This window comes from Saccoglossus kowalevskii, chromosome 10 (assembly GCF_978046115.1).
Source record: "Saccoglossus kowalevskii chromosome 10, keSacKowa6.1, whole genome shotgun sequence".
In the NCBI taxonomy this organism is placed as follows: Eukaryota; Metazoa; Hemichordata; class Enteropneusta; family Harrimaniidae; genus Saccoglossus; species Saccoglossus kowalevskii.
The window spans coordinates 17391001-17411476 of NC_140650.1; the positions used below are offsets into that span (position 1 = coordinate 17391001).

Below are 20476 nucleotides of genomic sequence, written 5' to 3' on the forward strand. Positions count from 1 at the left end.
TCAGTCTAGAACTGTTGGTGTGGTCAAAGCTTTCTAGTTGGGATATTCCGCATTTAAACGAACCACATGTAACCCAAATTATAATTAGGACGCATACACGAGTAGTCGAATCCCATCTCGACGTAATTCGTTATGAATTTGGAATTAAGGTAAACATGCCTATAGGCCGATGCGTGCGTTCCCATGTAATATATCATTAATATCAATTGTCACGTCACTGTCAGTATGGGGATAATAAATTAAACAACATCTATATAAAGGTACATTACAAGCGATTGTTGGTTACGCCCATATCTATACAGATACTACTGTGTTTTTCCCGAAACGCCTGTTTATATTGAATACTAGCCAGGTATTACTTTTCAATAAACCTGTGCAATACTGAGTGAGTATGACGATGTCGCTGATGTGGATGTGTTCGATAACTGTTACAGCTGTTTTGTTATCGCTGGCAAAATCTAAAGGTAAGGATAATTTTGCATATCTCGAAGGTTCGTATTTGTTCTGTTAAAATTGGTTGCGGCCATTCTGTAGTTGACGTAGTTTACCAAAAAACAATTCAAGTTTATGGAAGAAGAGGAGGAGGGAAAAAAGATGCAAAACCTGGACAATGATCAACTGAAAATGTTTTGTACTTTGTATAATCAAGTGGTTATCGGTCTAATGACTGCCAAACATGCTCTAAGCAGCGTGTATCTTAACACTGGCCTTTTTCATGAAACATGTGCTTGTTCAAAAGTACACAGTATTGAATGTCAGAATATATATATTAACAAATGCTAAAATGAGAATATCAATTCTTTCAAAAATACGCATATGCTATAGATGAACATGTTTGATCGTAGCTTCATGCCACCAACAAATGAAACAATTTATTTTACATTGAATATCCATATATTCAAAATACACCAACATAGCAAATTCTAATGCCGTTTTTTTTCATTTATCTAGTAATATACGGACGAAAACTATATATATAATACTAGAGAGGAAGACAATTATGTTTGGCTGCCATGTTTTTAATTCGTGCAATTAAATATGCGCCAAAACCTGTTTACATCGAACAACAACTTCTACATTATTTTAATTAACAGTTCAACGTACTTATCTCCGTTGCTGTTCCCTGTGTATTATCGTGAGAACTACGCCGTTAATATCCGATTTATATATAGGAATAGGATTATCATTTCCAAATATAAGAATTAGTCAAATAACACACTCATAGCTGCCAAATTTTAGGTGACTTTGGATTACTGCAAAGTCAATCACATTGTTAATTATAGTTCTGATCATTCAAAATTACTCAAATTGTGTTATATAGAATTCACAGTAGGCGGTAACTTCAACACGAACATTCAGAAATGTTTACATTATTATACTATTTAATAATGAATCAATTCAAATTCCTACATTTTTTACTGTAATTACCATATTGAGTATTAGCTTATTCAACGTTACAATTAGTACACGCAATATAGTTACCGTTGCTGCGATTCTCAGAACACATTCAATGACTTAGTGTGAAGCATTCCACCAATGACAATAGTCAGTCAACGCTTGCACCTTGCGCACATCTTTCTGCTCCCAATGGTCCTTTACTGGTCCCACGCTACTGCTCACTTTACAAATACTAATGGAATTGAATATATGGTAAAGAAGACATTCACAGGGGACCAGAAACAACGTATTGTATTGCAAGCAGCAGCGAGAATCCCTTTTTATCAGACTCTGCGCTCGATAAAATTACCCATACAGCTTGTCTCACCGGTACCAGGAGTTGACCTGTTAACAGTACATTTTCTAAACTCGTTTCTAATTTGGTGGCAATGTTATTAGACTTGCTCATATCGAAAAATCTATTTTCTACTTAATTTACATAAAAAGTAGTGAGTAACAAATAATCGAACATATAATGCTTATATATATATTTTCTAGAAAATATTGCACTAAAAGGAACTGCAAGTCAAAGCAGCACTGCTTATAATGGACCAGCTAACTATGCTATTGATGGAAATGATGGTTCCATATATGGTGATAAAAGTTGCAGCCATACTGCAAAGGAAGGGGGCGCTTGGTGGAAACTAGATTTGGGAGATACATACTCTATATCTCAAGTGGTATTAACAAATCGACAGGACTGTTGTTGTAAGTATACACCAGTTAAACAATAATACACGGAACGCAATAATATTATCTCATATTATTTCATTCTTTTTATGTTGTTTGAAATAAACAATTTGAATAATAAAATGAAACATATTATATGCCATATTTCTTGAATTAGGGCAATGTGTTCATCAATGTGTAGCTTTTATATAAAATGGTGATCATGATACCATGTCTAAATAACGCAGACTTTGAGTTGTTCATTTCATTATAGTTTATTGAAATTATTGATTCAATATCCCTCAATGCATGCAATATTTCTGAAAAATGCATATTCGATGTTTCAGCTGAAAGAATTGACGGTGCTGTGGTGTTAATTGGTGGCAGTTCTGATATAAGCCAAAATGATCAATGCGGAGATCAAATAGACTGGAACGCAAATACATATGAAGAGAAGATCAGATTTGATTGTCAGCTCAGTGGGCGTTATGTTGCCGTACAACTGAAAGATCATAACAACTATCTACACCTGTGTGAAGTGGAGGTGTTTGGTGAGAAGCAATCATTACCGGGTAAGTAATATCAAAGATGATAGATGTATGTGTTGAAGAATTGAGAAAAGTTGAGATTTTCGATCATCCAAATGATAAGTGGTAAAAAATCAACTATTGAAAAATAAATGTAATATGAAGAATAGCACAAACATGACAAGATGTATGTTTGGTTAAATGTGACATTCTTATAAGATTTAACCAATTCTATACTATGTTGTACTTAAATAGAAAATATTGCACTAAAAGGAACTGCAAGCCAAAGCAGCACTGCTTATAATGGACCAGCTAACTATGCTATTGATGGGAATGATGATTCCATATATGGTGATAAAAGTTGCAGCCATACTGCAAAGGAACAGGGCGCTTGGTGGAAACTAGATTTGGGAGAAACATACTCTATATCTCAAGTGGTATTAACAAATCGACAGGACTGTTGTTGTAAGTATACACCAGTTAAACAATAATACACGGAACGCAGTAATATTGTCTCATATTATTTCATTCTTTTTATGTTGTTTGAAATTAACAATTTGAATAATAAAATGAAACATATTATATGCCATAATTCTTGAATTAGGGCAATGTGTTCATCAATGAGATTGCTTTTTTATAAAATGGTGATCATGATATCATGTCTAAATAACGCAGACTTTGAGTTGTTCATTACATTATAGTTTATTGGATTTATTTCATGCATCATCAGTGCCTTCTATGATTCAATATCCCTCAATACACGCAATACTTCTAAAAAATGCATATTCGTTATTTCAGCTGAAAGAATTGACGGTGCTGTGGTGTCAATTGGTGACAGTTCTGATATAAGCAAAAATGACCAATGTGGGGATCAAATTGACTGGAATGCAAACACATATGAAGAGAAGATCACATTTAATTGTCAGCTAAGTGGGCGTTATGTTGCCGTACAACTGAAAGATCATAACAACTATTTACACCTGTGCGAAGTGGAGGTTTTTGTAAAGAAAGGCATTCCTTGTTCACTGTATTGGGAACAGTAGAATAGACCATACCTATACGGTGATCCACGGGAATAAAGGTTTCTCTTTTATTAAATTAATGTTATTGAAATGGGTGACTCTTAATCAAATTACCATATTTGTCTAATCTACTTTGATTTCTTTAATTACAGCATAGAGTTTTATGAATACTATATGTGTTACTATATGTATCCATTGGGTGATATCCCGAAAACGTTATTACAACGTTTAGTATTTTTGCTTCATTTCTAATCTAACTTTTTCACATACGTAATCTCATGTCAATATATTGCATTATTATATGACCAGGGTCGAACAACACATCTAAATCGAACGGTCGGTCCGTGATCTCTAAAATTTACCTCCGTGACGAGCGATAAAACTTGAATTTCGCACATAATTTAGATTTATCGGCCGTGCATAAAAACGTTTATTACTTTATTAATTTCGTCAAGGCAATGTGACGACTTGTGTATCGCATATTCATATGGATTATATTAAATGTTTCTTGTTACCGGAAGTGTGTCGTTGTATTGCGTTTTATTTAGGCTCTAGTATCCCCAGTGCAGTGCACAGTTTAGTGCTGGTTTTCTGTTCAGTAAAAGGATGGTCCCAGTGTACAAGATTGTTGTTAAATATTTGTGAATTAAAACCTTTTACTAAATAAAGCAAAATTGAATTTGAATTTGAATTTACCATTTTGAAAGAACACTGAACGTGTGGATATTAGAACATACCGCCATGTAAATGTAAAAACTAAATGTACAGTATACATGTTCTATACATGTCATTCACTTTAATTCGTGTTTGTGAAATAACTAGGATTTTCATGGATGGGAACTACATGTACTTGTTTTTATTGCGAACCCCTGTATTTCTATTCTTGACTAATATATAATCTATGACGAAAAACATACTCTATGTGAAAAGCGGAATTACTGTTATTTTATCGAAAATAAGCATATTGCTTACTGCTAAGTTGCACCCGAAAAAAAAACTAATGTTAATTTGCTTACAGCGAGTATCCAACATGTAACATAGTTATCAATAGCAAAATGTTGCGGCAAATGCGAGATGAACAAATATAACTAACTAACGTCATTGATAACTGTCTTCACACGCCAATTACGTGCTGTTAGAATATCCTGGTATGTTGATTTATTATTGTAAAATTTATGCTATCGATTGCTTTGGAAAGGGTGTATCATTTGCTATTCTCCATACTTAATGTCATAGTTAACCATCGTTTATCCTTGATATTGTGATATAGTAATTGCAATATGTGAAAACACAAATTACATGAATGAAGTAATTTCAATTCATTTGGTGAATAAAACTTACAGAGAAATTGAAATTGCTGTATCCGTGTCACTGAAAACATAGGCGTGCGTGTTCAATTTTAACATCGGTGGGTTGTCACAGCCTGTCGTGGATGCTATATTTAAAGTAAAATGTAAATGAGAATACTACACGTCAGCAACCTGAAATAAAACATAATGTTAGTTTACATTTAACACTCAAAACAATAGAATATACCAGTTCGCAAAACGCCGTATGGATGTGTTCGAAGATGATACGGGCGCACTCGAAATGGAGCGTCACTTTCCTTTGTTTGCCTCAGACACGGCGCCCTGCCTTCGTGGGAACTATGCGGTATTCTCATAATAACATCATAATTATTTAAGCAATATTTTGTAAGAGTTGTTCTAAGTAACTGTTCAAAATAGCTAGGCGTTTCTAGCAATGGCCCTTCTTCGGTAGCATATAGAAAGATTATGTTGAACATACTTTTTAACTGAAAAATGTTTCATTATAGATTTACAATAGATACTTGTATGTTTCAAAGATGTATATAGATACGTCGTAACTAGGTATCGATAAAGCAAATTGTGCTTCCTCAGTAGCTGAATTATGTCTTAGAATGTAGTTGAACAACAAAAGGTACAAAGAAACCAAATCTTTTAATTACACATTCAGAGATGTACTTTCCATGAACAATTTAGTGATTATATTTCAATGACATATCTAGCCGGACTTGAAATTACGATAACTACATTGGGTCAGATAAATATGTCACCACACAGTTTAAGTGACTGTAATAGTTTTCTCGCGACTTGGCGAGCATTGGCGTGACCCGCGTGAAACGCCCACAGCGTAGACCCAAGGCTTCACGGATGCCACGTTTCAGTGGCGGCTACACCGTCATAGTTACTTCATGTAATATTACCCTAAACCTCAAAAAAGCGTTATCTTACTTAATATGTATTCTAGATGTATTCTACGTTCGCAGCGATCAACGACAACTAATTATGTGTCGTTGCACAGTAACAAGATGGAATCATTTCTAAAATATCGGCTATGATATCACAATATACCCATAATCCTTTGCTGTAGAATCAAGATGGTTACCAAAAATGCTGATTGAACGTTGAATATCTAGAGTATGACTTGTGATAAAAAAAAACTTCATAATCTTCTACATTTGTAGAACATTATTAGAGCAGTATGTAATTTTGCCGCCCCTCCGCTTCACAGCATACATGACAACAATGAGATGTGATAAACCATATTACCACATTCTTGTTGCCTAACTATCCCAATTGTGTTGTCCATTCGTCGTTCTTATGTCACCCATTTTAATGCGTTCGTATCGGCTGTTTTCATCTCGCTGTCAGACCAGCACAATTGAGGCTGCATAAACTGTACGTGAATGGCAATTTTGGTTTCATTGGAGTATTTCTTTAAATACATTACCAAACAGAAATGGAAGATAATATATCATTTGCCAAAAAAATGAAGACTGATATTTTCTGGATTTGGATTTCAATTTCAAACCAAACTCACAGATTTTTAAATAGAGTGGATGCCATTGTAATCAGTCTATAGCTGTTTGTCTTGACAAAGCTTTCTAGATGAGATAGTGTAGGTCAACATATATGTGAATCCACATTTAAACGAGCCACATGTAACTCAAATTATAATTAGGAAACACAAACGAGTAGTCGACTCCCCACTCGACCTAGTGAGGGATGAATTTGGAATTAAGCTAAACATGCCTGTAAACCCATGCGTGTATTTCCATAGAATATATCACAATATCAATTGTCACGTCACTGCCAGTTACAGATACTACTGTGAAACGTCTGTTTATATTGAATACATGCCAGATATTACTTTTCAATAAACGCTGCTGGGGGTATGTTCGAATCCTGAGCGACCGAATGTATATATGATGCACATGCAGGGGTAATCTTGTTACATTGTACAGTAGAGTCTCATCAACTATCCATAACTACTGCTTTCTGGGAGTTTTCTGCCTTTGTTTTTACCGTGATGGCTGCCAGGCGGTTAACATGCCCGGATGTCCTATTTCGAGGACAGTCCTATTTCACATAAATGTGCTATTTGTTAACTAACGGTTTAGCGCCACCTATAGTTCGAGTTGCATTTATTACTTTGTTGTGGAGGCAGCAGAAAAAACGAACACACGACGCACTGGCGAGAGCTGGTGGAATTATTATTATTGACCTTCTAAGACCTGTCACCTTATGTCGAATTGTGTTCAATGAACATCGGAACTTCTGAAATACGACTATACTGAGGTCGGTATAAATCATTTGATTGCGTTTTGAATGATAATTCATTAATTTGAGTTGGGGCATGCAATGTTTATTTACCGATGATGCAATCACATGTGCTTTTAAATCCTGTTAACTTAGTACTTTACTGAGATGATTTCACATAATTTTTGCTCATGATATTTCACAGATTACGCATGCCTAAGTGATTATTTGTATTGTTAGTGACAGGTTTCCTGCTTATATTTGTGCTGCTTTGCGTCAGTATTTTCGCCACTAGGTGGCGCTGTCAGTCTACCACTCATTGCATTGTCGATTAATAATATCATAATGTGTTAGTGTTGAGATGATATTTGTTCTTTCTATTATTTATTTGATATTTCAGTCAATCATTCATCATATGTGTACTAGTACTTCATTTGCAAAGTTTGATTGTACTGAGCTACACTAGAAATAAATAAATTGTCATTAATTGTTACGGTCATTTGTTTCATTATTGTGAGGATGAATTGACGATGGAGTGACCCATCTAATCGGCATATGCATCTACATACATTTTCATGAGTTACAAGTAAAGGACACAGGGCTCTGGAATATGGGATTATAGACGCTACAGCAGGCACCAGCAAGAGGTACGGAAAATTTTACATATTTGGAACATTCGTATTTGTACTGTTCCACTATGCTTAAAATGTGTGGCCACCAACTACTTTCTTTTAATTATAAGCATGGTCTGTAGCTGTAGTTTACAAGAAAACAATTCAAGTTTGTGGAGGAAGAAGAGAAAGAAAAAATGGATACAAAACCAGGACAACGAAAAACTGAAAAATTTTTGTTATCAAATTCTTCCTATTTAAGTGTTATGATTTTCATTGATACAGTCGTCACAGGTAACAAAAATATTATTTCGTTTGTTCTTTTGTTCGAAAACAGATTTTGATCGGACAAACTTTGTTATTGTAATTGGATAACTATATTTGTGCGCTTTTTGTGCATTTGGACATTTTAGTTGTGCTTTAATTATGCGAAAGTCAGATATTTTGGCTTCATGACAGCCAAAATTGTTTTTGTTTGGACTCAAAATCGATTACTATTAATGACTGGTCAACAAAAACAGACATTCCAGGATCCCTTCTTATGTGTCATGAACATTCTCATTTCCTTTGATCCGATTGACACGCTTTAATAGACGAATTGTAATATTTGCAAATGGAGGAATTCAAGATTACATACTAGTACACAGTATTGGACGCCAGAGTGTACAAGTTGTTGAATATTAACAAATGGTTAATACGAATACCAATTATATCAAAGATACGGATATGGTATTAGAACGGACGAAACTATATATATATATAGTTCCGTATATATATTCAGATGCCGTTTTCTTCCTTTCTAGTATATATACTAGAAAGGAAGAAAACGGCATCTGAATATGTTTGGCCGCCATTTACCTCTGGTTGATTTATCATTCGGACAAATCTTTCTTAACAAGGATTGAACAGGTGCATCGTGTGGTATATAATGCAAAACACGCAATAACATTTAACCCCAGTTGTTAATTTTTGACACCAACATTCAGAATTGTTATATTATTACCTTGACCGTATCATTAAAGATGGAAGGGAAAGGTATATTAAGAGAAACATGTCTGTCGTCATCATTGTCGTCGATGTCGCTGTTAATAATTGTTATTGTGTGCACTAATTCTATTCTAATTTGTTTCAAACTTGATCACCTAATTTATCAGTATAAAATCTTCCCTTAGTATGAACGACAGATGTTCTGTGTAAAAATATCATGCAAAAATTTAGAAAATCAGATAAAATATTTCAACTTGATTGATCACTGGTGATACACATTTAAAGATCACTGATCCCGATGGTAATATGCATTGTTGTATGTGTTCAATGGAGCAAATCATTTATCTTGTAACAATATCATTGGTAATGTATATCCAAAGTCTCATGGAAGTACTAGACTGGGTTTCAATGCCAACTCATAGAGAGAGTTGTTATACAAAAAAACAAAAATATTTGCAAACCTACCAATTATATCTTCAGAGAAAATAAGATGTCAGATAAATGATATAACACTCTTATGGATTGGGTGCCAAACTTGTGATCAAGATCTGAAGACAATAGAAAATCGCTTTAGTCCAGAGTTATCAAAACAAAAACAATGCAAAAATACATAAAAAGCAAAATTGGCATCCATTCTTTGAAAGGAAAATTGTAATCAAAATTATGTATTCTCTACTTGACAAAATATGTTTTGTTGAAGTATATAATTCATAGGAATTTGTTTCAGCTATTAGAACAGAATGATAGAGCATTTCAAAAAAAAGATTGCAGTGTTTGAAGATGTAGATTCTCAGGAGGCAACACTACTGTTGACTTCTCTCTCCACTGGACACCAACCAACTATTTGAGTTCATTTGCATACAAAGCAGAGATTGCAACATGATAGTTATTCCTAGAGGGCGCTTTTTTTTACTTTTTAAATAAAACAGTAGTCACACAATGAATATATTAAGGCAGTTCATATTTGTCTCAGTAGGTCATTAATTTTTGACAGATACCTGTACAAAATACTCGGGCAAAAACAAGCTAAGATTTTTTCTTATCTTGCATGACTAAATGCAGCACCTATTTTCTGAGATGAAGCATTGGGTTTTATATTAAAATATCGGATTTAATTTAGTAATTAATCAAATACAATTCTTATATTTTCTACTGTTATCACTATATTGACTATTAGTTTATTCAACATTACAATTAGTACATGCTATATGCTTACCGTTACTGCAATTCCAAGGGCACATTCATTGACTTAGTGTGAAGCATGCCAGCAATGACAATAGTCAGTCAACGCTTGGAAAATGCGCGTCTGCGACAAACCACATCTCTTTGCTCTTCACGGTCCTCTACTGGTCCCACGCTACCGCTCTCTTTACAGGTTATTTCGGTGGTAATGCTATTTGACTTGCTCATATGGAAAAGTATAACTTAATTCACAAGAAAAATAGTAAGGAACAAACAATCGAACATAGAATGCTTATATATATATATATATATTCTAAAAAATGTTGCATTAAAAGGAACAGCAATTCAAAGCAGCACTGCTTACAATGGACCAGCTAACTATGCTATTGATGGGAATGATGATTCCATATATGGTGATAAAAGTTGTAGCCATACTGCAAAGGAACAGGACGCTTGGTGGAAACTAGATTTGGGAGATTTTATTCTCTATAAATTGTTTGAAATAATACCTAATCTCATGTCAATATATTGTATTATTATACATATGTCACTGTAACGTCGGTCGGTCGATATTGCCGCTGTACTGTCTTTGTGCATATTTTGAGGTATCTTCGTAATAACCTTATATTATCATATGACCAGGGTCGAACAACACATCTAAATTGAACGGTCGGTCCGTAGTCTCTAAAATGTACCTCCGTGACGAGCGATAAAACTTGAATTTCGCACAGAATTTCGATTTATCGGCCGTACATAACAACGTTTATTAATTTCGTCAAGGTAATTTGAAGACTTATGTATCGCTTATTCATATGGGTTATATTAAATTTTTCTTGTTACCGGAAGCGTGTCGTTGTGTTGTTTTATTTAGGCACTATTTTCCCCAGTGCTGGTTTTCTGTTCAGTAAAATGATGGTCCCAGTGTACAAGATTTTTGTTAAATATTTGTGAATAAAACCTTTTACTAAATAAAGCAAAAATGAATTTAAAGTTACCATTTTTACTTAGCCACAATACTAAATAAAAAATAATAATAATAAAATAGCAATAAACTAAATGTACAATGGGCCATTCCAGTTTATATCTGCACCCCCCCCCCCTTTGATGAGCTTGTGTGTTTACTTCATACATGGTATAATTTCCATGGGTGTTTAAGTCATACAAAGTTGTATTTCCAAATCACCATTCACCATACAGTAATGAAAATCCAAAACTATAGTTCCTACTTATGGTGTTGATGAGTTCCATTGTGCCACCATACAGAGTAGGATTTCCAAATATAACTCTCATCATAAGCTAATTTAGCAAGTTCAAAATTTTATATTTGATAATGGAAATCCAAACTAGTCCCGATTCACGGTGTCGATGAGCTCATTCGTGCCACCATCCTTATCTAATTTCAGTAATAACTATTTCATACTGGCTCAATTTTTTTACCATATACAGTAAAAATTCCAAGTTATTTTAGTCATACTGTTGGAAATCCAACCTCATCAACCGGTATGTGGCGAGATAAACTAGACCATATTTTATTTTAGTAGCCATAACTGCCTGGATTTCCAGGATTTTTTTTCCATACTCGTCTGAATTTCCAGATTCTGTTTTTCCATATACAGTTGGAATTCCGGGGTATTTTCCTCATCATACAGTGCTGGAAATCCGACCACGTCAACAGGGGGTTGCAGATATAAACTGGAATGGCCCAATATACATGTCCTATACATGGCCTTCACTTTAATTCGTGTTTGTGAAATAACTAGGAAGTTCATGGATGGGACATACTTGTTTTTATTGCGGAACCCAGTATTTCTATTCTAGTATATCGTCTATGAAGATCTGCATCTGTCTTTAGATCACGAAATACCTACTTTGTGCTAAAAGCGGAATTATTATTTTCTTAACGAAAATAAGCATATTGCTTACTGCTAAGTTGCACTCGAACAAACTTAATTTGCTTACAGCGAGTATCCAACATGTAACATAGTTATCCAGAGCCAAATAATACGTAATTTGCGGCAAATGAACATATATAACTAACTAACTTCCTTGATAACTGCCTTCACACGCCAATGTACGTGCTGTTAGAATATCCTGGTATGTTGATTTATTATTGTAAAATGTATGCCATCGATCACTATGGGAAAGGTGTATCATTTGCTATTCTCCATACTTAATGTCATAGTTAACCATCGTTTATCCTTGATATTGTGATATAGTAATTGCAATATGTGAAAACACAAATTGTGTGAATGCAGTAATTTCACTTGGTAAATGCAACTTACAGAGACATGGATGACAGTCATGGTTTCAATTGAAATTGCTGTATCCGTGTCGCTGAAAACATCGGCGTGCGTGTTCAATTTTAACATCGGTGGGTTGTCACAGCCTGTCGTGGATGCTATATTTAAAGTAAAATGTAAATGAGAATACTTCACACGTCGGCAACCTGAATTTAAACATGATGTTAGTTTACATTTAACACTCAAACTAATAGAATATACCAGTTCGCAAAACGTCGTATGAATGTGTTCGAAGATGATACGGACGCACTCGAAATAGAGCGTCACGTTCGAACACTTTCCTTTGTTTACCTCAGACGCAGCGGCGGTATTCTAATAATAACATCCTAATTATTTAAGCAATATTTTGTAAGAGTTGTTCTAAGTAACTGTTCAAAATAGCTAGGCGTTTCGAGCAATGGCCCTTCTTCGGTAGCATATAGAAACGTGTACGTGGAACTCAAATTAGGAAGCACACAATAGTAATCGAGTCCCATCTCGACCTATGAATTTTGAATTAAGGTAAACATGCCTGTAGACACGTGCGTGCGTTTCCAGGTAATATATCACAATATCAATAGTCACGTCACTGTCTGTTATATGTATATATATCACTGATATATATATATATACAAGCAATTGCTGCTCACGCACATCCTTATACAGATACTACTGTGAAACGTCTGTTTATCTTGAATACTAGCCAGGTATTACTTTTCAATATACCCGTGCACTACTGAGTGGGTATGACAATGTCGCTGATGTGGATGTGTACGATAACTGTTACATCTGTCTTGCTATTGCAAGCAACTGCAACAGGTAAGAAATATGTACCATATTCAGAACGTTCGTATTTGCACTGTTCCATTGTTTGTGATTATTGTTCGTGTCCCATATTCGAGGGTAACATTATGACTACGCTAAGTTTAAATTCTGTTGAGAAAGGTGCCTTCTTTCAAATATACGCATCGTGTGCAGTAGTTTAACAAAACACAATTTAATCTTATGGAGCTTGAACTCAAATGGCAATGAGATGTGGGGTAAAACCTGCACAACGAAGAGCTAAACAATTCGAGGAAATTGTAATAATGTCGGGCATATTTGTTGACACTTAAAAAATAATAAACGAAACAATTTATTAAAAACGCATTATCAAATTCAACATTGTCACTTATATATGTAGTGTGCAATCGCTATTCCAGTTTTGAACAGTAGCAGTTTTCCGAGAGTGATCTAAACTCCGCCAATTGAAGCATCAACCCACCGAATCAGAAAATAAAAGAACCAGAAATGTACTAATCGAATTCAAACTGATTATCGCTTCTTAAATAAGTTCATGATTTTCGCCGACAAATTTGAAGTTGTCTTTTTTTCTCCCGCTGAGAGATAAAAATATTCGTCCTTCGTCATCTGAGGGATGTTTGTATCATACTGGGGACCGTGATACTGGCATGGTGCACTCATGATAGGGTTGTACGATGTTTTACGTATGATGCTGGTTTGTTCATTTTCTGATCGAAATATGTGCTAAGATACTGTTGTTATTTAATAAGAACGATTTATTACAGCGAAGGTAGCGTGGATTAGTTTTAAAGGAGGGATTTATGAAATATTCGGAAAATATATGAAGAGACATAGAATGTGCTGGGAAAAAAAGGCCCGGGAACGAGAAAGAATTATCGCAGAAAAACAAATCTAATCACCAACCACATAATGATGTGAATCTAGCCACAGCGCAAATATCCGATTGTCGTGTGTATATAGGCTTTGTAAAGGTCGTCATATTTGTTTATGCAAATATTATGATAAAAGTGAAACCATTATGTCAGCAAATGTTAATTAGCTGAACGACTTTTGATATTTTTGTCACTTGGTTGAACAAGTCATATGATAATAATGACGTCAGCTTTTTGTGTTGAACATCCCCAATAATTTGAGGAACGACAATCACGCGTTCTATGTTGAGCGTTTGATATCGGTTGAAGTTAACAGCGTCGTCCTACTGCGTTGAATTTATTTTCTGACTTATTTTATTGCCGCTTACTCACAGCAAAATCTATGCTTAGTTTCTGAATTTTATAGAGAGATAGGAACACCGTAATACAGGTTAAGAATCAATAGAATAGTTTATGCTATTTGATTCATATAATATATTTAATACATTCAAACTATATTGTTTCTTTGTGCTCAGTACTTATCATCGCCAGAGCTGAACCTGCATGAAATTATTTATCCTGTACACGAATGACTCGAATCCGATTTTGCATATGGTTCCCTTCAACATTTTCACTACCAGACTTCCGTGTAAAAAGGTTCTGCATTTTTTTTATTTAAATTCTTCAATATTCCTAACAATGAGGCCTAATTTTAAAGACAACAGACAAAATATGAATCATTTTCAGGTTTTACTAAAACAAATTTACCATTTTTGTCCCACTCTTCTAACGGAAATTGCAGACTATGAAAGAAATGGTGGTGAAAAGATTGAGATTTTTGACCCCCAACTAATGTCCCCTGAACATTTGTTAATGCGTAGCTTGTGCCGAGAAATCGCGTGCAACCATATTTGGTTTTTGTAGTTTTCTTGATTTATTCTAGTGATATCGGTAAAATAAAAGTAAGTCTTTGGCGAAATTTGAAAGAGCAACTATAATATTGTTCAAACTAGTATTTTTTTTAGAGTTTAAAAAATGTGAGCTGACTGGAGCCGTCATCCCTTGTCTATTTCTCACACTAGATACCAGCCGATACTCCCCTCTGATAGAGCTCCCTGTGATCCAGCCACATTTCAGTATGTGTGTTTAATGAACCAAATGGCTGAAATGTGACTGTGGTCATATTTGTATATAAATCGGGGTCAGGACAGTCAAGACATTTATTGGCCCTTACTTTCCTATCCCATAACGGTGAAGGATTTGACTCCTGGTATTGGTCTTTGATAGGAATGACGTATTAACATTTGCAGTAGATGCAGTGTGTTGTTGCTTGTGGAAAAGTAGATGGACTTCTTAAAGCCAACTAAAACTATCATCACTGGGAACTGCAAAAATGTGGTTGATGCATCCATGTCGATTTTCCATATTATCATGTACCCATCATGTTAGATTGGACTGTGCATTTGGATGATTTCCCATGTTACATAGAGAGATCTTTAACTGACTATATACTACATAGTATGTAATGTCTGCAGGTTATATGGAGCAAATCTTTTATTGGAAACTGTGGTCATATTGTTAGGTATCATATGCCATTATTCAACATAAAAGAGAAGCGCTACATCAAACTTGCTGTACTTGCTAGCAGGCTAGATGAAAGGTGAACCAAAAAGCAATAACTATTATAAGTCTCGTTAGTAGGAAGAGGAAAAGAAATGGAATTGTAAGAAAGAAAGGGAAACCAAAATGATGAGAAGTTTGACTTGACCATGACCTTGACCTTGGGCTTCCAGGCGCACCAATGTTGTTCCAAGGCCAAACAGTATTCACTAAATATGACAGTCTGCATCCAAGCCGCATTCCCACTCTCTGTGTAGATCATTCCATATTATCAATATAAAACCACAAAACCAATTTTATTCTGGAAAATCATATAAAATGCTTGTTACTTATGCCAATAAATATGACCAACATCACTACTATGTGTTGCTCTGACATTGACATTTTGCGAGTTGCTACTCAATCCAGATGCGAGCTTTTCAATAAGACAACTTTCAAGCGACAACTCAGTCTAGAAGCATGATTTCATGCATAATAAAACAGATTTTTTTCTGTAACAACCAGAGACTTTCAAAATGCATTCCACAATGGGATTAATTTCTGATTATCACCTAGTCCAATTACAATGCCGAGATGATTCATTGAAATGAAACACATCTTTGTTGTGTCTTATGCTGCTCTTCATCTCACATCAGTTCAGAAAGTAATGCTGGACTAATTGGCTTATTAAGCCACAGTTGTTAGCAAAAAAGAATCAGCAAGTGTTACAGTCATCATAGATACATATATTGTAGGATTGTAGTACATATTAACTTGGGGATGTAAATTGCAGTTAAAAACACTCTTTCTTGTGTTGTGCGAAACCCGGCAGTTGTGTGAGGGTAGTTCCAGGCTTGTACAATTGATAAACTAGGCGGTTAAATTACTTCAGTTTTGCCAGTCCAATCAAATCTTCTTATTGTCAAAAATCATAGACGGCAAAATGCACTCGTCAGAAACATTTAAACATCATAGATTAGAAGATAAATTACTAGCAAACAACTCGTGGACATGGCTATCTATAGACCGGTTTGACAACCACCTTAACAATAAATGACCAGTGTTTGTATCTGAGGATCCATTGCAATCTAAATGTCACATAGGATGTACTATTGATGATGTGGTAAAACATGAACACATAGGTGTTTTCATATGCTTTCTACTCCTTGTGAATCATCCCCAAAAAACTTCCATCATAACTAAAATTATTGAGAAATACTTCGCCAACAGATACATATGTGTTCCAATTGTATGATTGAAGGTGTCATTGCAAATCAGTAGACAGTAGACTCATTCCATGCAAGTACAATTAGGCTCTGTCGGAGTTATTGAAGAGGTATCTCAAGAGGTCGTCATCCTTTGAGTAACAACCACCGAAGTAGTGGAAGTGTATTTATGAACACTAGAATAAACATATTCTGCTGTAAAATAATAATAATTATTGTAGTTATTGTTCGTATAGTTGAACACACTACATAGCTTCTTTCAGTCATAATTCAAATATATACAATGTAGATAATACAGAAAAATATCTTTTTTATCTGTAACATTCTTGTGCAACGTATATAAGATACAACGTTATGAAAATACGATACCTTTGGCTACAGCATGATTTCCCATTGTAATCATTGAAACTATGGTATGCATATAGAAATACATTTCCTTATGAATTCTTAATTTATTTCTTGGCAAATACGGTTGTTTTCAGGTTTTTCATCAAAAAACAAAAAAATTTCACAATGTTCAAAAATTTGTATTGCAGTGTTTAATTTATTTTATGGTTAATAATTCGATGAGAAGTGAGGATGTGACTATTATTCTTATGTTCGTGAATCAGTATCCCAGTCATCACCAACATGCAACAGTTGCCAATCAGATGCGCGGTAACGAGATTTAGGTTCTTTCATTGAACAACCAATTTTTTAATGAACGAAAGTCAGAATTTATACTTGTTATCACTTATCGCATTTAGAGGTAATGGTCATAGATATCATGTACAGCAAACTTCGAATTGTTTGGGTCGCCTGGGTTTGCTAATTGTTGAATTTACCAGTTCGGGCATTAAATGTGTACTTGGGCAATATAAGGCTATACCTAATGTTCTTCTATATAGAGGGCAAACACCCTGCATGTTGTAAGACGCTCGCTGGATGACCAGTACACGTGATAACATATTTGTATCAACAAAATTCTCTGGCTCAGGTTTGAAAGAGTGCAAATTATAATATTATAAGTAAAGACTTGTTTATTAAGCGAGCACACATAAATCATATTCTGGATGTAGGTTATATATTTGTATCGGGAATCTACTTTCTTCAAGTATAATTCGAAAGATTTTGCCTTTAAAAGTGTCTATAGTTGCAAGTCTGTGCCGAATACGTTTTTGGACTTCGTACTTTTTTTTTATTAGTAACCTGTCATCAAAATAAAGATTTTGTGCATAAATTTCCTGATTCTGTTTTCTACGGCAAGAGACTGACGACTTCGCCAGAATATATGTATTAGAATTAAACTATTTTTTATTAAATCCAGTGTTATTTTATGTGTAATGTGTGTGCTGCATATAAATGAGTGTCCATGGTTACATGTGTTCTCATCGCTGGGACGCTACTCCATTATTTTGCAATATTGAATGTTGCTAAGTTGGTAGTATATTGTGAATTAAGTTTATGAAAAAATCACTGTTTTTTTTTCATTATTAACAAAATGTCATTCAGATGTTCTTCGCTCTTAGTGGAAATATTCGACTAGCAAGGTTGTTCTGACCATGTTTACACTAGGCTTTACCTGGATGTTGTTTGTGACGTCAAAGATTCGAATTGCGCTATTTTGAGCAATGTGACATAACAGGGATCACACATGTGTACAGTAGCGAGACGCATTTGCATATGTGGTGCAATTTATGTCACATACTTACAACTCACCTCACGTTTCAACCCGAATCTTTAAAGTTTGAAAAAACATACATATTACTAGTATAATTTACATGGTACTTTGCACTCCCTCCAAAAATATGTAAAATTCACAAGTTTAAGACTTATAATAATAATTATTAATAATAATTCGGCAATTCATCGAATCAAATTGTATGCTTTTCAACAGTAATCGCCAAAACAAAGAATGGTGTATTCACATTACGTGGAGTGCGTGTCGGGAAGTACACGCAATGTGCTCTCCATTGCTGTGTCATTCTAGGCACACGCTTCGACTGGAGCTTCCTGCCAACAGTTGCAATAATCAGGCATCAGTATGCACTTCTGTGGCACAGCTTTCTACTCTTCATGCCCATATTTACTCTCCATTCAGTATAAAGATTTCGTTGCTGATGCAGTTGCACATAGGGTAAAGAGGTCATTAGCACGAAACCGAAAACAACATGTGGTATTTCGCGTAAACATATTTTATATTTTTTCTCATCCCCATTACTCGAATTTAAAACACTTTCACCACTATGAGTCGTGAATTACGTGTCATTAGTAAAATGCCCTTACTTATCCATAGTTTTGTGTACATGCTATTGAATGGCAAATTGCTCATATTGATAATTATTTGTACTGAATTTGTGAAAAGTAAAACAGCAAATATGATTTTTATTTTCTAGAAAATGTTGCACTAAAAGGAATAGCAAGCCAAATCAACACAGCTTATAATGGACCAGCTAACTATGCTATTGATGGAAATGATGATTCCATATATGGTCATAAAAGTTGTAGTCACACTGGAAAGAAAACGAACGCTTGGTGGAAAGTAGATTTGGAAGAAACATACTCTATATCTCAAGTGGTAATAACAAATCGACAGGATTGTTGTTGTAAGTAGATATATTTCACACACAAATAATACTAATTGAATTTTTTTCTTATGATGTTCGATAAACCTTGTCATATTCAGTAATCTCAGAATAACGTACATTTATCTATTTCAGCTGAGAGAATTGATGGAGCTGTAGTGTTAATTGGTGACAATTCTGATTTAAGCCAAAATGTCCAATGTGGAGATCAAATTGACTGGAACGCAAACACATATGAAGAGAAGATCACATTTGATTGTCAGCTAAGTGGGCGTTATGTTGCCGTACAACTGAAAGATCATAACAACTATCTACACCTGTGTGAAGTGGAGGTGTTTGGAAAGAAACATCACGAAAGCACTCCTTGTTCACTGAATTGGAAATATTAGTAGAATAACCCATATTACTTCGACGATCCAAGGAAATGATAGTTTCCTATTATTAAATTAATTAATGGATGGTGTAAACATATCAACACTATCCTACTTTGATTTCTTTAATTGTAAGAGAGAGGTTTATGACTACTAATTTTATTGATGCATGTATTCATTAGATGGTGTTGTTTTTGATTTATAAATAGTTGATGTATTTTAACCTTTAAAATATATATTCATCGGGAGTTCCTTCAGTTTAGTTCAACATAATACATACAGTTCATAAAATGTTCGAGTGATGTGTGACGGGGAATAAATATTAAGCATATTATTAAACACCATATATGTATTTCATTGGTTCTTTGGTCGTAGATTAATAAAAGATTACCTGCATTATTCATTGCGTTTTATTGTACACTGTAAATCTAAGTGATTTATAATATGACACGTTTTTGTCCAATTTTAAAATTTATATAATATAATTAAACACATTGACTGTTTTTTTTTTAATCGCAAATTAATTATATTATAACACAACTATTTTAAGATAAAACATTTTTTGGTTTCGGGTAACACATTTGAAGTGTTTATAAACTTGTCCCCACTTAAAGTATTTATAATCTCTATATATAGTCTCTATATAGTTTTTGATTGTCACAATACAACACATTGTGTAAATTGTTTCGACCTGAAACAAGTATGAAAAGTATTCATTACTTTTGAAAGCGATTTTATTGAGCACACACTTTGACAAGTTTTCCACTAAAAAACACGTTTTGAC

The 20476-nt window shown here is 34.4% G+C and overlaps 2 protein-coding genes and 1 long non-coding RNA gene across 3 annotated transcripts; all 3 read left to right on the forward strand.

Moving 5' to 3' along the window:
* The first annotated feature begins 286 nt into the window (after window positions 1-286).
* Window positions 287-2686, forward strand: LOC102801343 (fucolectin-5-like). Its single transcript, XM_085504604.1, has 3 exons — window positions 287-464; window positions 1936-2145; window positions 2454-2686. The coding sequence occupies exons 1-3, from the start codon at window positions 392-394 to the stop codon at window positions 2684-2686; spliced, it is 516 nt and encodes a 171-aa protein (XP_085360730.1). The 5' UTR covers window positions 287-391.
* Window positions 2687-2913: 227 nt separating this feature from the next.
* LOC146737914 (uncharacterized) lies at window positions 2914-4175 on the forward strand. Its single transcript, XR_014930785.1, has 2 exons — window positions 2914-3098; window positions 3432-4175. It is a non-coding gene; the product is annotated as an uncharacterized LOC146737914 (long non-coding RNA).
* Window positions 4176-12932: 8757 nt separating this feature from the next.
* LOC102802326 (fucolectin-like) lies at window positions 12933-20091 on the forward strand. Its single transcript, XM_006812424.3, has 3 exons — window positions 12933-13096; window positions 19133-19342; window positions 19457-20091. The coding sequence occupies exons 1-3, from the start codon at window positions 13024-13026 to the stop codon at window positions 19708-19710; spliced, it is 537 nt and encodes a 178-aa protein (XP_006812487.1). The 5' UTR covers window positions 12933-13023; the 3' UTR covers window positions 19711-20091.
* Window positions 20092-20476: the final 385 nt, after the last annotated feature.